General features: G+C 39.1%; 1 protein-coding gene across 1 annotated transcript in view; it reads right to left on the bottom strand.

Annotated features, from left to right (window-relative positions):
* pou6f2 (POU class 6 homeobox 2) overlaps positions 1 to 13804 on the bottom strand; it is a 60645-nt gene that overhangs the window by 40993 nt on the left and 5848 nt on the right. The window contains exon 2 of the mRNA XM_029529525.1: positions 4393 to 4490. Coding sequence (XP_029385385.1) covers positions 4393 to 4490 — 98 coding nt within the window. The remainder of the gene's footprint in view (positions 1 to 4392; positions 4491 to 13804) is intronic.

Raw genomic sequence — 13804 nt, forward strand, 5'->3', positions numbered from 1 at the left:
TGCATTTGTTTTATAAATAAATTCTGTGCTTATCTGTCTCACAGACTGACAGTCAAAACATACTGTCAGTAGTACTCTCAGAGATCAAAATCCAAACTTTCTCAAAGAACCTTTCCTTGATAGAGATGCAGAGTGATTTATGTTTCATCCCAATGAACAAATCACTGGTACCACAGAAATATGCCAGAAATTCACTGTAATATTAAAAAAGAAAAAAAAAAAAAAAGGTGGCAATGCTTCACTCTTTTGATGAGGAATATAACACATCCTTCTCGTCTCTTCATGTATCCATTCATTCATATTAGTTAAAGTGGAATCGGTGCAGTCATACCCAGCGAGGAAAAGATATGTTATCAGAAGTATCGCTCTGAGATATTTTGCACAGTAGAGGATCTCTTCAAATGCATTTTCCAAGGAAGTGAGTTTGGAAATACACCAACACATTTTTCATCGAGAGCTTTAAGCCAGAAGTGAGAAGGTTTATGCCACAGCTAAAATCTCCATGAATACACAGGGAACGACATGTTAAATTTTGTTCATTCTCATAAAAACATTTTTCAAATTATGTCAGTATTGGGGCATGTCAGACTGAATTTGCACAGGAGGTATGAGACAGGAAATGCTGAAGATGCTGCAAAATCCAACAGAATTGCTCTTTAAACATTGAATTGAATTGTTTAGAATAGAACTAATAAAACAGCATTGTCAGCTTGTGTTGTGGCCACAGTAAAGCAGCCTTTAGATGTTGCTAGGTAAGCCTGACTGCACTGTGTTGACTCCTCCACTACGACTTAAATTCACGACCCTTTAACTCCAATTGTCAGCTATCTGCTTTTGTTTTGCATGGTACGTCTGCAGCTTGCACAGATGCAGAACGGACTGACTGGTGCGAAGAGCCCACCACACACCCAAGCCTGGTGCTCCTGGGTGACAGGCGTGTCACTGTGATAACCCTGCATGGTGCAGAGTGCCTGCACCCACTCCAACACACATGCGTTCGCAGTTTAAGAGGTATGAGGTCACGTGAGATTAAAGCCACAATGCACAGAGGGATCTCAGGGCCTAATATCTGCCCTGAAAGACAAATGAATACCGGTTTGTTTTTTCTAAGCTGTTGCAGGAATAATAATAAAAAAAGAAAAAGAAAACAACAACAACAGAGAGGTGATTGTTGCTGGCAGGAGCAACTACACACACTCTATAGGCTTCCTCTTTCTCAACATTTGCTTTGATAGACAACACAACAGTGCATAACCAATGACAGTATCTGATGCTTCTGAGAGCATTCAAAATGACATTTGCCATTAACTTTAAAAAATGAATTAATAATTTGGGAGCTCAAAGAATCCTCAAAAGACAATAACAAAGGCGACGCGTTTGTTAGCTGCAAGTGACATATGTTTAATCTCGTGTTTTAAACTAAATTTAATCTTGAATCGAAGCAGCATATAATCAAAGACACTCTTTGAACATTTCATCTCTGAGCCAAACAAAATGAGATTGCCAAGCCTGACAGCAAAGGCAGACTAACATAGAAGGGAATAACATTAAAAGACAATTCTACAATTATCAGATGAAGCCCTGATTTATTTATCATTACAGGCAGCTTTGGAGAAGCAGGCAGCTTTTTGGCACATAGGCAGCGGCTGAGAGAAAGCACTTGGCAGATTTTTTTAAAGCATGCAAGAGGTACTGGTCTTTAGGCTGTTTGTTGTGCTAGTTTCAAGCTGATTTCAATCTCTATCTGAGGTGAGAACGCTGCACTTGTACATATCAAAATTAGAGATAAGAATAAATACAGCGTTAATGTAATTAGCTCAACTCCGCAGCCACACGAAAGCGTTCACTAGAAGAATCCCCAAGCATCACTCATCTAGATCTACAAGCAGTTCCCCTTCTGCCTTTTTGACTGAAATTCTCACTCCTCCTCTCCATAGGAGCTGCTGGAAAGCTGCTGTACAGTGCTTGGCAGGCCTTACAGTTTAGTGTTGAGAAGCGGTCTCCTAGGGGCCACACAGGCGCACAGAACTGGGTGTGTGTTGGGTACTGGATGTGGAGGCAGCCCTGCTCAGGACTGGATGTGGAACCCAGCTTCTCTGCCCATCAGGGGAGAATAGGCCCTTCTATCTGCTTGGCAGCTCTGGCACTGAGAAATTGCCCATAATCACCCAGATAGCAGACTTTTGTCATCCTAACTGCGAGTGGGAAACAGAAGGAAGGTGGATTCACGTTGGGTAAACTACCATCGGATAATGGTTGTTCGAACAATATCCGGCTCTGGAGCGAGAATCTATCAAAACATATTGATCCTGGAACAAGAGAATTGGGTATGGCATGCGGAGCGCCTTTGTTTCTGAAAAGTGTTAGCTTCACAGAGACTGTACTGACAGCATTAATATATTAGATGGTGACTGTTGAGAGCCGCCTGCTGAGGCTCAGACTCTAACTCTTGCCTGCTTGAGATGCTTTCCTTTTAGTGTTTATTTCTTATCTATTACCAAAATAGTGGCTTTTACCGGCAAGGATACGTATAATCAGAAAAGTGCTTTTAATTAATCTCATTCTTTATAGCCACTTGCCGCAGATTGACTTTTTCGCTGGTGATTTCTCACCCTGCAAACCTACCCAACAAAGCTGAACGGCTTTTCTCGTCTCCTGTTTCCCCTTTTGTTTATCCTGATGAGGACTGACTGTCTTTGAGTAACACTGTGAGCAGGGAGAATGGCCTTATTAAAGCTGGTAGAGAAAACCTGACACCACATGTGAGTATGAGAGTATGCGAGTATGTGTGTGTGTGTGTGTAGCGGTGACATTGAGCAACACTAATGAGATAGATGTTCATTAAACACCGGCGAGCCACCAGGCCAATAAATCCAATCAGATAGGACAATGCCTGATTGAGCTATTAACAGGGCTGCAGGCTTGGCCTCTTTGCTCCCCTGCTTGTTTTGACAAGCCCTATATTGTCAGCTCATTAGTGCCAAAACTCAATTACATTTGAAAAAGATGTATGATGACAAATGACTTAACAATTTCACATTTTAGCTGCAAATGATTCTTGGTGCTGGATTCAGTAAAGGTATTTTCAGTTGTGTCTCACTCAATGTGTTTAACTGTAACGCTGTAAGCTGATTATTGTAGCTATCATGAAACACCTTAATCTTTCTCTCATTAGGGCTTTGATCAGAGTAAACATAACACAATTAACAGGGCTGACTTAGTTGTCAATCTTTTGCATTACTCCTAGTGTACATAAATTAGTTTGGCTTCTTGGATGCTAAACTAATTTCACTCTAAACACGTGCAAAAAATGATCATTAAGCAAAAAAGCTTGGCTAGTGAAGGCAGAAAAATAAACATTTTCAGGCGGTTGAAGTTAGATAGAAATGGGTTGAGACTCAGGGGGCTGTTAGAATAGTTTAAATTAGGTGAAGGCGATCTGATGATTTTATATATTGGTCGATCTCAAAGACTTTCATTATCTCGCTTTCAAGCCAACGTGAGAGATAGCTAACTGGCCACATTATATCAGGCGGCTCTAGCATACAGTCTTCCAAATGTGATGAATTTGGAGAAACACTCAACTTGAGCTAGCAGTGAGGAGCTGCTGCCACAAAACAAAACAAAAAAATAAAAAATAAAATAAAAAAAACCCCAACAACCTTGCTTCAGTAGTATGGTAGTTGTTTATCTATGCACAGTCAATATTTCTCAAAACAAAGCTATCTGTTTTTGTCAGGCAATGGTTGAGGCAATATGAAAAATGTATTGAGCCACCTTAAAAGAACAAATTTGAGGGAACATTGTGTTAAGTTAGTCACAAAGATACAATTAAGGCAGCCAATGATGGAAAGAGAGAAATTAAGCAGTCAGATACTATATAGCTAAGAATTAAGTCCTGTGCAAACTTCGGACGCTGCGATTTAACACCTCGCCATTTAATACAATATTGTGTTTTAAATGGTACAAATTGGTTGGTTGAAATGTTTTTTTTTAATTCAGATCATATTTGTGTTTTTTTTAAGATGTCATATGTTTACTTGGATGATCATGTGCCCTTAGTTTAGACCAACAAACATGCACTTGGTTGAACTTGCAGTAGCTAATGAAAAGCCAACAAAAGGTAAGCTTAGTTATAACACCCTTTGACATGAAAGAGAGAGGATCAGACACATTTTCTTTTGCCTCTTAAATTTTCTCCAGACCTTTGCGAGCTTGAAGAGAAAGAGGTTAACTTGACTTTTAGACCAAAAAATATTACAACTCAAATTCAGATTACAGGACTGGTTAGAAAATAGTAACGTTTTTAAAGAGCTAAATTGATAGTTTTATCAGTATTCACACTGACCACATAGTGCTTCTGTTCTGTTTATAAGAGCTTCCCCAACTCACCTGTGGGCCCATTGGGTATCCTGGGTGAGACTGGCCCAGCTGGCTTTGCTCTGAGGGACTGCTGCTGACATCAGACTGGACTGAACTGTCACGAGCTCCTGTGAGACCAACGGAGATCCATGCAGAAAAAACAGAAAGAGGAGGAGAAAGAACTTAGATCAACACAGTTTATGTAAGTTGATAAACACACAAAACGGGCCACGCTGTGATATTACAATACACAGTGCTATACGCAATGGAGGAGGGCAGTTGGGAACGAAGGGGAATTTGTATTTAAGTGTTTTATCAATAACTGCTGAAGAACTGTATAAATTACCAACCAGTGGAGAGGCTCATTGATGGGAGATGATGCATACTGGTGGGTCCCCGATGGCCTAGATTACTGCTAAGAGATAGAGCTCCAGCACAAACGCTGAGGCCATATTATTCAGCCATTTACATCCCTGAGTATCACTCATCTAAACCCACCCTCGCCCCCCTTCTGTTCTGAGCCTGCAGCTATGAGACACAATTAGACCTGTTTGCTGTGAGGGCAGAGTGGAACAGCACAGACAGGGACATGATAATAAGCTTGCTGATGGCTGCAGGGAAAATAAAGGACACCAACAATTGGATATCATAGCAGTCTCTATCTCTCAGAATCTCTCGGCACTGCACTAAGTATGGGCTGCTCTAAAAGGCTGCTGTGACCCTCACCCTCTGACCTTGATAGCAGGATCTCATAATGCTTCACTCATGACACAAATACTTGGAGAGTGCAAGGTCGAGTAAATCTCGCAGAAAGAAGAAAAACTAAATGACCCTTTGCTCTCTCTTTCTGTTTTTCACCAAAAGATCTGTCAGTAAGACACACACCACCTGCTAAAAATGACTTTATGAACTATTCCAGACTAACTCAAATAATTTAATGGGAAAAACAACGTTTGCAGGAGCAAGAGCTTGCAACCATGAATGTTTGGCAAATGAAACCAATATAGAAATGCCAAAATGACCAAAATTCTTCAAATGGTTGGTTGAGGCTGTCTCTTAAAGTGAGTCAATCCCCACAGACTTAATATGACAAATTATTTTGTCTCATTGCAAAGGCTTTGCCTTGTTTTGCATAATTAAGGGCATGCCACTTTGAGTAAAAGGTGTGTGAAAATAAGTTTACCACAAACTCAGATGCACTGAAGTTTTGGAATTGCTCTGAGTTCAGCAGAGTCAAGTGCTGCTAAGATAGAGAGGATGAAGCAACCCACCTTGGTCTTCAAAACAGCTCTTTAGAAGCCTCTCTGTGACAACATAAAGGCTTTGACCATCTTTACTTTAAGTCTATAGTGAAGGCATCGACATAGGCAATGTGAAACTAGTGAAAAACAGACGTTTCAGTGCTGTTCAGGTAGATTTTCTACCAAGAACTGTGAATTTTGTCGTTTTACAAATCTTTACACTATAGAAAACATAAAACAAACTGACAAAATACAAGACACAAAGCATGAAGCAACCTTCTATTGATTTTTATGACTTCAAGCAACACAGTTGAAAAGATGCTATAGTGGTTGCATGGCTCATAGGATGAATGTCTTTTGAATAAGCCTGTGAAGGTATAGTGCTGCAGGAACCAAATCATGCAAAACTATGTTCTATTACACACCCTGTTCTCTTAGTGACCGACAGACAATACAGTGAACAGCATCTACTGCTCAACCCGCTCATGTGTGCCAATGAAAAGGTCTTTTGTTGGGACATTTTACATTCAGCCTTAACCTGGGTAAGTACTTGTCTTTGATCGGCCTTCAAGCAATAATTCACAGTATTTAAACTTTTTATTTGGAGATATCTTGTGATTTGATTGAATTTCACTGTGTTTGTGTCGGGTGTTTTTAGCATGGACAGCACCATTGGAGGTGTGTGAGTTGTTTGCTTGTGTTGAAGGACATTTTAAATATAATCTGAACTAAGTAAAAACACAAAGTCCTGTTGAAGTGAATTGGATTATTGTAGTATTTTAGGGGGAAAAAAAAATATTACAACGGGTTCTATTAAAAAATGTTTTAACTCTCAAACTTGCTAATGCATATTTAGTCACAGACTGTTCATGTCACAGAGAGACAGAAAAATTTCAAGGTTTATCAGTCCAATTATACATTACTTCTATGGCTCTTGCTATACCACAGTAATATAAATCATAGATTCAGACGGTGCATCAGTGAAAATGGACATCTAAAATGTGTCCAATTATGTTGTAGAACGATTGAGGAAATGCACTAAATACGGTGAATCAGGAATGAATTTTGCTTCACATTTATTATAGATACAAGAATTCATGATAACAATATTCAGGTAAATGTGAAAAAACAAAAGGTATCAGTTAAATTAATTCTTGGCTCTATCTATTGTGTGTTTTATTTTTATATTATGAAACAAATTACACTCAAATATTAGCTTAAGGAGGTGGCGAGTGAGTCTGCCAACTGGAACTGTACCAAAATGTACAAAAGGAACAATTACACATCATGGACGGTGAAAAGTCAATGTGATCTGATAAATAAAAACACTACTTCCACCTAAACTTATATAAATGTATTTATCTGTTACAAATCAAGAATTTTGTTTAGTTCAAGTAGAAACCATCTGAAACTCATTATTCATAATTGAGCCAATTTAAAGCTACGTTAAATTCACAAATTAATCTTAAAAAAAATAAATACGTACATTTTTATATATTTTTTTTTGTAAATAAAATTACAAAAAAGTAAGCATGACTCTCCTTTGAATGCGTGATCTAAAGCTTTAACAAAAATGTCGTGAAACATTTTGTGTTGAAATGTTTTTTTACTTTGAATAAAGTGGATGTTGAAGATGAAGTCAAGCCAGCCGTGTGGAAACATGATTGAAGGTTACACAACCTTGGTAACTACACAACACTGGCAATGAATTTATGAAATGTTATCACATTTGCTCTATCAGATTGATTTTCTTAAATGGAATATTGGAGTTTTTAAATAAAAGAGTAAAGCCCTGACGTATTGTGTCTTTTTATTCATGGGTGAATAGGTCTTTTTTGTTCAACATACATGGCATCCAGTGGTTTTCTATTCCTTTTATCAAAAGCTTCATACAAAATCCTCTATTGAATAGCCTCGCCAGGAAGATCTTATTGCCTGTCAAGTATATTTATGCATTACATTTTAAACTCTCCTCCGCCAACTAAAATCATTTCATCTTTACATAAAATCCAAATAATTGGTGAATGGCATGACCTAACAAATGAACCTCAAATATTTGATGGTTGATGTGAGAGCCCAAGGGGAAGCCTGCCTTTCTTGCTGTTTTTTTTTTTTTTTTTTTTTTTTTTTTTTTTTTTTACCTCTGACTGGCTGGCGCTACTTCTCGATGAAGGTCCACATCCTCCCGCTTATCATCCTTGCAATGCAGTAGATATTTTGACAAGCCAGTCTCTTTTCACCAATTATTCCACCCATTATGGATCACGTTGTGCACAGCCCCACCCCGTACACACTTTCTGGATTTAAGATCAATCTGAACATATAAAAAAAAAAGCCTTTGTGACCGTAATAGAGTTGATAGAAACTATATATGAAGTACACTATCTGCATAATCTGGTAATACAATAACTAATATTATTACACATTTATTTGGAGAACTGGAGTGCGCGTAGGGTGAGCCACAAATTCTTTTACTGGATTTCATTAATATTGTATTATCTCTGAATGGTTAGCTCTCACTTTGGACTTTATAAAATTAAAGTAATTTCTTTCCTCCAGACTTGAAACTGTCTGATTTTCATTAAGAGCAACTCAAACTTCCCAACCATCTCAAAGGCAATTCTCTGAATGCAGCTGCAATGCTGTGATAACAATAATAAACCAAATAGTGGTACTGAGCAACTTTTATACCAGTGAATTATCCAGTTATCATCACAACAAAAGCAATTAGCTAAATTAAGATTGCACTTCGAAGATGGAAGTAGATTTTATAATATCATTGATAAAAGCCTTACTGTATTGCTCATGACTGCAGTTAAGATATTGGATGTAAATAATGTATTCTATATGACAAACAGTGTGGGAGACTGACTAAATAACGATTCCTTGATGCCTCTCATTGCAGCATTTCACAATAACTTAGAGAGCTTCATCCCTTTGCAAATATCTGTAACGTTAACACGTTTATCGCAGAAGAAAAAAATCAATAATAAATAAATACACATGCACATCTTTTCCCCAAAGGATTTGTGTAATTTCTTTAACTAAATGAAATAGCAGACATGAGAAATACCCAGGGAGTCTATCTTCAATTCTTTTTTATTACTGGAATCTTTATACATGTTTTGCTTTTCTTTTCTTTAAAAAAAAAAAAAAATCTCCTTATCCAATGTGAATGATTCTTAAATGGATTTCCAGATGGAGATTAGTACTGTACACAGAAAAAAAGGGAGAATATCTCGATCAAACCTTTACTAAAAAGAAACTCCTTTGATGCTGTGATTATACACAGGTCACACGATGGATAAAATGGAATGAATGGATGTACTGATGTGAGGAGAGATGAAAGCAGAGGCCAAATGGATGAAAGAACAGGCAACGCACATTCAACATTGCTTTACATTTATCTAGGACATTCAAGTTTCATTTCTTTTTTGAATTTCCTGAACAACTTAATTGCTGTTGTAACAGCACTAGTGTCACTAAATGAAATCTTCACTATAAATAAAAACTCTTTATCACTAAATGGACACACATACAATATGTTTTTCATCGTCTTGACTTAAAGTAAGATGACAAATTTTATTACATGAATCAAGTCTTAAGTAATTCCAAACTCATACTGACTGACAGTGACATGATTCGCAAATGATTCATATCAGCAAAATAATCACATTTGTCACAGGGCACAGGGTGCAATTTGGCATGACTTATGTCATGGAAATATTGCCAATATCCACCACTATATAAATTCTCTTTCATTGATCACCAAAGTGGCCACTGGAGAGCGACTTTCAATGCCACACAAGGCGGCAGGCCTCTACATGCTCTGTGTGTGTGTGTGTGTGTGTGTGGGTGGTTGTGTATGTGTGCATGCATGTCTGCGTCGGGGTGGGGGGCGGGGGGTAAAGAGCTATATTTATTTGACTTCATTCGGCCTGTCTTAATGCAGGGTGCCCCAAGGACTACACCACAAAACAATTAGCCTGGATTTCATAAAGCAATCAGCATGCCACCTTGTCTAATGCAACTGCTTCATACATTGACAGTCTGAATAAAATGGGCGTTATTGAAAGCTTTGTGTTCATGTTAGCTTTCGCCTCAGTGCATTTATGAATCAATTTTTGCCCATAAAAGAAGCTTTAACACTTAAGCTATTTTAGTGGAAATGCATTATGTAAGTTGTCAAATGTAGGAGAGAGGCCTGGTAACGATTGAGGCTATTCAGAATGAACAGCCAACCCCCGTTTTTATAATGGTCCTTTAGAAAATGTCTGACTGAGTGCATGTGTTTGCTATTAAGTTGTTGTCAATCATTTTGCCACTGAAATCTAATCCATGGAAAACAATTACATGTTTTAAAAGATTGACGATTTAAAGTTAATCACATTACTAATTGGTATTCTCTGTGGAATTATCACTTTTGGTGTAATTACAGTGCTGCATGTGAAATGATTTATGATTATCATTACAAATATGTGCTGTGCTGTCAATCGAGAGCCGTTATGTTGATCTGTGGGATCTGCAAGCGCTTAGAGCAAAAAGGATGGGTCCAAATAAACAACAGGCCACATCATACACTAGGTTTAATTCCATCAATACACAACCAATCGTCCCAGATTGTTTGCCCATTGATTTTGTTAATACCACTCGGAAGGTTGATTTGGCATTGCAGAGTGCAGCGAGAGAGAAATAAATGTATTGCAACAGATCATTTCACTTTCATTTTTCTATCTAAGGCAGACTGGAATAAAGGCTGAAAGGTGATGTTACAAACAAGGCACAGTGCTGTAAAGAAAAGAGCAGCCAGTAGCATGTGGTGTGGGCTTTATGGTGATTTACTTAACTCCTTGTAGAATGCAAGAGAGTCAAAATCACCAGTGATTTAACGCAGTGTTTCATTACTCCCACCAAAGCCCTCAACAATAACTCGGGGCATAATCTGCTGCCAATAACTCCAGGTGCTCTTAGTCAGATGGCTCCCTCTGGACTGCCAAGGAAGTAATACTGTTTAGAGGCTGGGGTGGAGAAGCTGCTTGGGATAGGTCAATAGTGTTTCTGAGGATAGAAAATCACCAGAGACTGACTTTTGAGTGGCTGTCTGTAACACTATTAGCTACATTATGGCTACTGTCGCTGCTAGGAAAACTGTCATTTTCTTAATTAAGAGCCTAGTGCAGGGGCATGAGGGAGAAGAGGCCATGGCAATCTCTCCAGGCCTCCAACATTAAAGCCTGATTCCTTATTGCTCAAGGGTGTAGACCTTACAGGAGAGAAAAAAAAATCTCTGTCATTCATTATTCTGGCACAAAGTGGAATTATGGAGTTAAGGAATTACATAGGAGGCAGCGCCGTAGAGTGTGCCGAACAGAAAGGATTTTTACACCTCAGCAGTTTGTGAGGATGGGGGCCGAAGAACAGGACGAAGGAAGGACAAGCAGAGAGAGGATGACGTCTCCACAAAATGTTTTTACATGTAAACAACAGAAAATAAAACACTTCAGAGGCAGATCACCCGTTCGTGATGAATGGATGAGGAATCTGCATGCAAACGATGCTTAAAGCAGTAAGGGCCCTGTGTTCCGACACTTGTGCTCTCACTCATGGCCACAGGTCTTCACCAAAAGGCTCTCTGACATGAGAGTGCTCTGCTTCAGCTCTTACCTGTCTCTCCCTTGATGCTAGAGTGGAGATAGAAGCAGCACAAGCACAAAAGGGACCAAGGGAGGTAAATTGGTGAGAAGAGGCAATGCCCATTTCAAAGGTCAAGAAGGAGAGATGGTGTTATGGAGAGAGGACGATGTAGAAGGGAAGAGAAATGGAGGAGGAGGAGGAGGGAGGGGGAGGAGGGGGGAGCGAAGAGGGCTTTTGTGTTGCCTGCTCACAAGGGACTTGGGACACTTTGCACATGAGCACATCTGTTATGGAGCGTCCTCATCATTCCCAAAGCAATGTCAACCTGATTAGCTCAGGGTTGAAAGAAGCAAATAACAATCCAAATTATTCTTCATCCTTTTACGGCCTTCAGTGCAGGCAGGACACTGGGATGAAGACAAGCTTTAGAGAGCTGTAAGCCTTTTAGGAGATGCTTGCTTCACCACTGCTCCTCCTCCTAAATTACTTAAATGATATTTGCGGTAAATAGGATTCTGCTGCCTGCAGCCGGCAACCCATGGCTGAAAAAAAGGTCTTCCCTCACTCTGTGTCACGGCACTTTACATTCTGTATATAAACACAAATCTCTCACGATTAGAGCTGAAAACTATCATAAACGAAAACAGTTTCAATAGAGATAACTAGGTTTGTTCGGTTTCAATAACTGGACTTCAGCTTCGCTGTGTTTTATAGCATGTGAAGTATATTTTGACTTTTGACTGTTATGTGTGCACAAAATAACATTTCAACCTGTGGCTCATTCAGTGATGGACTGAATGATGAAATTAAGAAAATTATGCAAAGTAAAAGATAATGACTATAGTTATAGAGGAGAACAAATAACCAAAAATCCTTATAATCAGTTCCTACAGCAGTCCATCAACAGAAATTAACAATAATTTTAACAATACTTATGCCATTATCAAAATTATTAAGTAGATGGTAGACATTTCAAATGTTGAAATGCTTGGAAACACTGGGAATTAAATAAATATCCATTAATATCCTTAAATTTTGGGAAGTCGTGATGAGCACTTTTAACTATTTTTTTATTTTATAATCTGCATCTTCAAATTGTAATCACATTAAAAGCAGCATCCTTTTAGATTTCTGGCCATCCAGTGTTGAATCTGGTCAACTGCAGGACATTAAGAAGTAGCCAGTGGCGTGTGAGTGCAGTCCAGCACACTGTGTGTATGTTTGTGTGTGGGGGGTAGATGGTAGACACCCACATGTCATGCTTGACACATCAACCCGGGCCCCCCCAGGCTATCCGGCACTAATGCTGCCTATGTCCCACTTTCTACCCCTTGCCCCCCAAAGCTTCCTGTCCTCCCACCTCCTCACCCATTCCTTCTGTCATAGAGGTATACTAACAATGGATCACAGCACAGGCAGCACAGGCTCAATCACTATAGGATAACATCAGGTGATACAGGCTGCACAAAAGTATATCTTACCTCACTGAACCTGAGGTAAACGGACTTTATATGTAATGAGTTTATCTGGAAAAAGTCCTGTGTTAGCTCCTGTGTGCCCCTGTTGTGGTGATTTTTACAGAACTGAGTGGGTACAGGTGGAAACAAGTAAATAATCATGTAGCCAAAAGACATTCTGCCCCACCCTTCCCTCACCTCCCAGTGCATTATTCTGTAGGAACAGACAAATAGTGGAAGGAGGGACGTCAGGAAATAGTATTGCTTTGAAGCCCATAACTCTATTCTGGAGAAAAGAAGCATCACAGTGTTATTCCACATCCTCAGATATAAAGGGAAAAAACATAATAACTTCTCGATAGCCTGGATCTCCACTGCCCTATTCTAGCTCCCCCCCTCCAACCACCCACACCCCTGCCTCATCCACCATACACCCACTTCTCCTGCCTCAATCTTTGGTTTCAAAGGAAGCGAATCAGCCAGAAGGACAGAAGGTTATGCATTAGTACTGGTCATTGCTCAAAGAGCGAGTGTTATAAATAATAAAGGCTTGTGAAGGACACAAGGGCTGTGGGATGCATCTCTGGTTCACGCCACACAAGTCAAAGACAAGACTGTAATTTCTATTCCGAAAATGTGACCCTTGCAGCTTCAATTACATCTCAACAACACCAACCGTGTCTGTGCCAGGAGATGTGACGCCTCTTTGTTAGCTCTACATGAAAGGCCTATTGATATTGGTTATGGAGCGCATAGTACACAACATGTACATTTTTTTTCCAGAAAGTGATTTTCCAACTTAAAGAAAGTGTATAACAAAAATAAATACATATTGAAATTCAATTTATTTTCTCCACAGCTGTCCACCTACAGAACTTATAACATGCTTTTCTTTGGGATAGTTTCTTGTCAAGGCAAAAATAATCTTTTTAACTTTAAATATAAAAACAATCGGGAGAATTATATTGTCAGTTATTTTGAAGTTTGCTCAAAGTCATTTCTGCATAACCAAGCATCCATGAAACCTGGTGACCTTTGCTGCTGTTTGCATTGAAAACAACAAGTCTGCCTTGTGCCCATCCTCCCTCCCCGTCCTTCATGCCACACGAT

This window comes from Echeneis naucrates, chromosome 20, assembly GCF_900963305.1.
Source record: "Echeneis naucrates chromosome 20, fEcheNa1.1, whole genome shotgun sequence".
Classification (NCBI taxonomy): Eukaryota; Metazoa; Chordata; class Actinopteri; order Carangiformes; family Echeneidae; genus Echeneis; species Echeneis naucrates.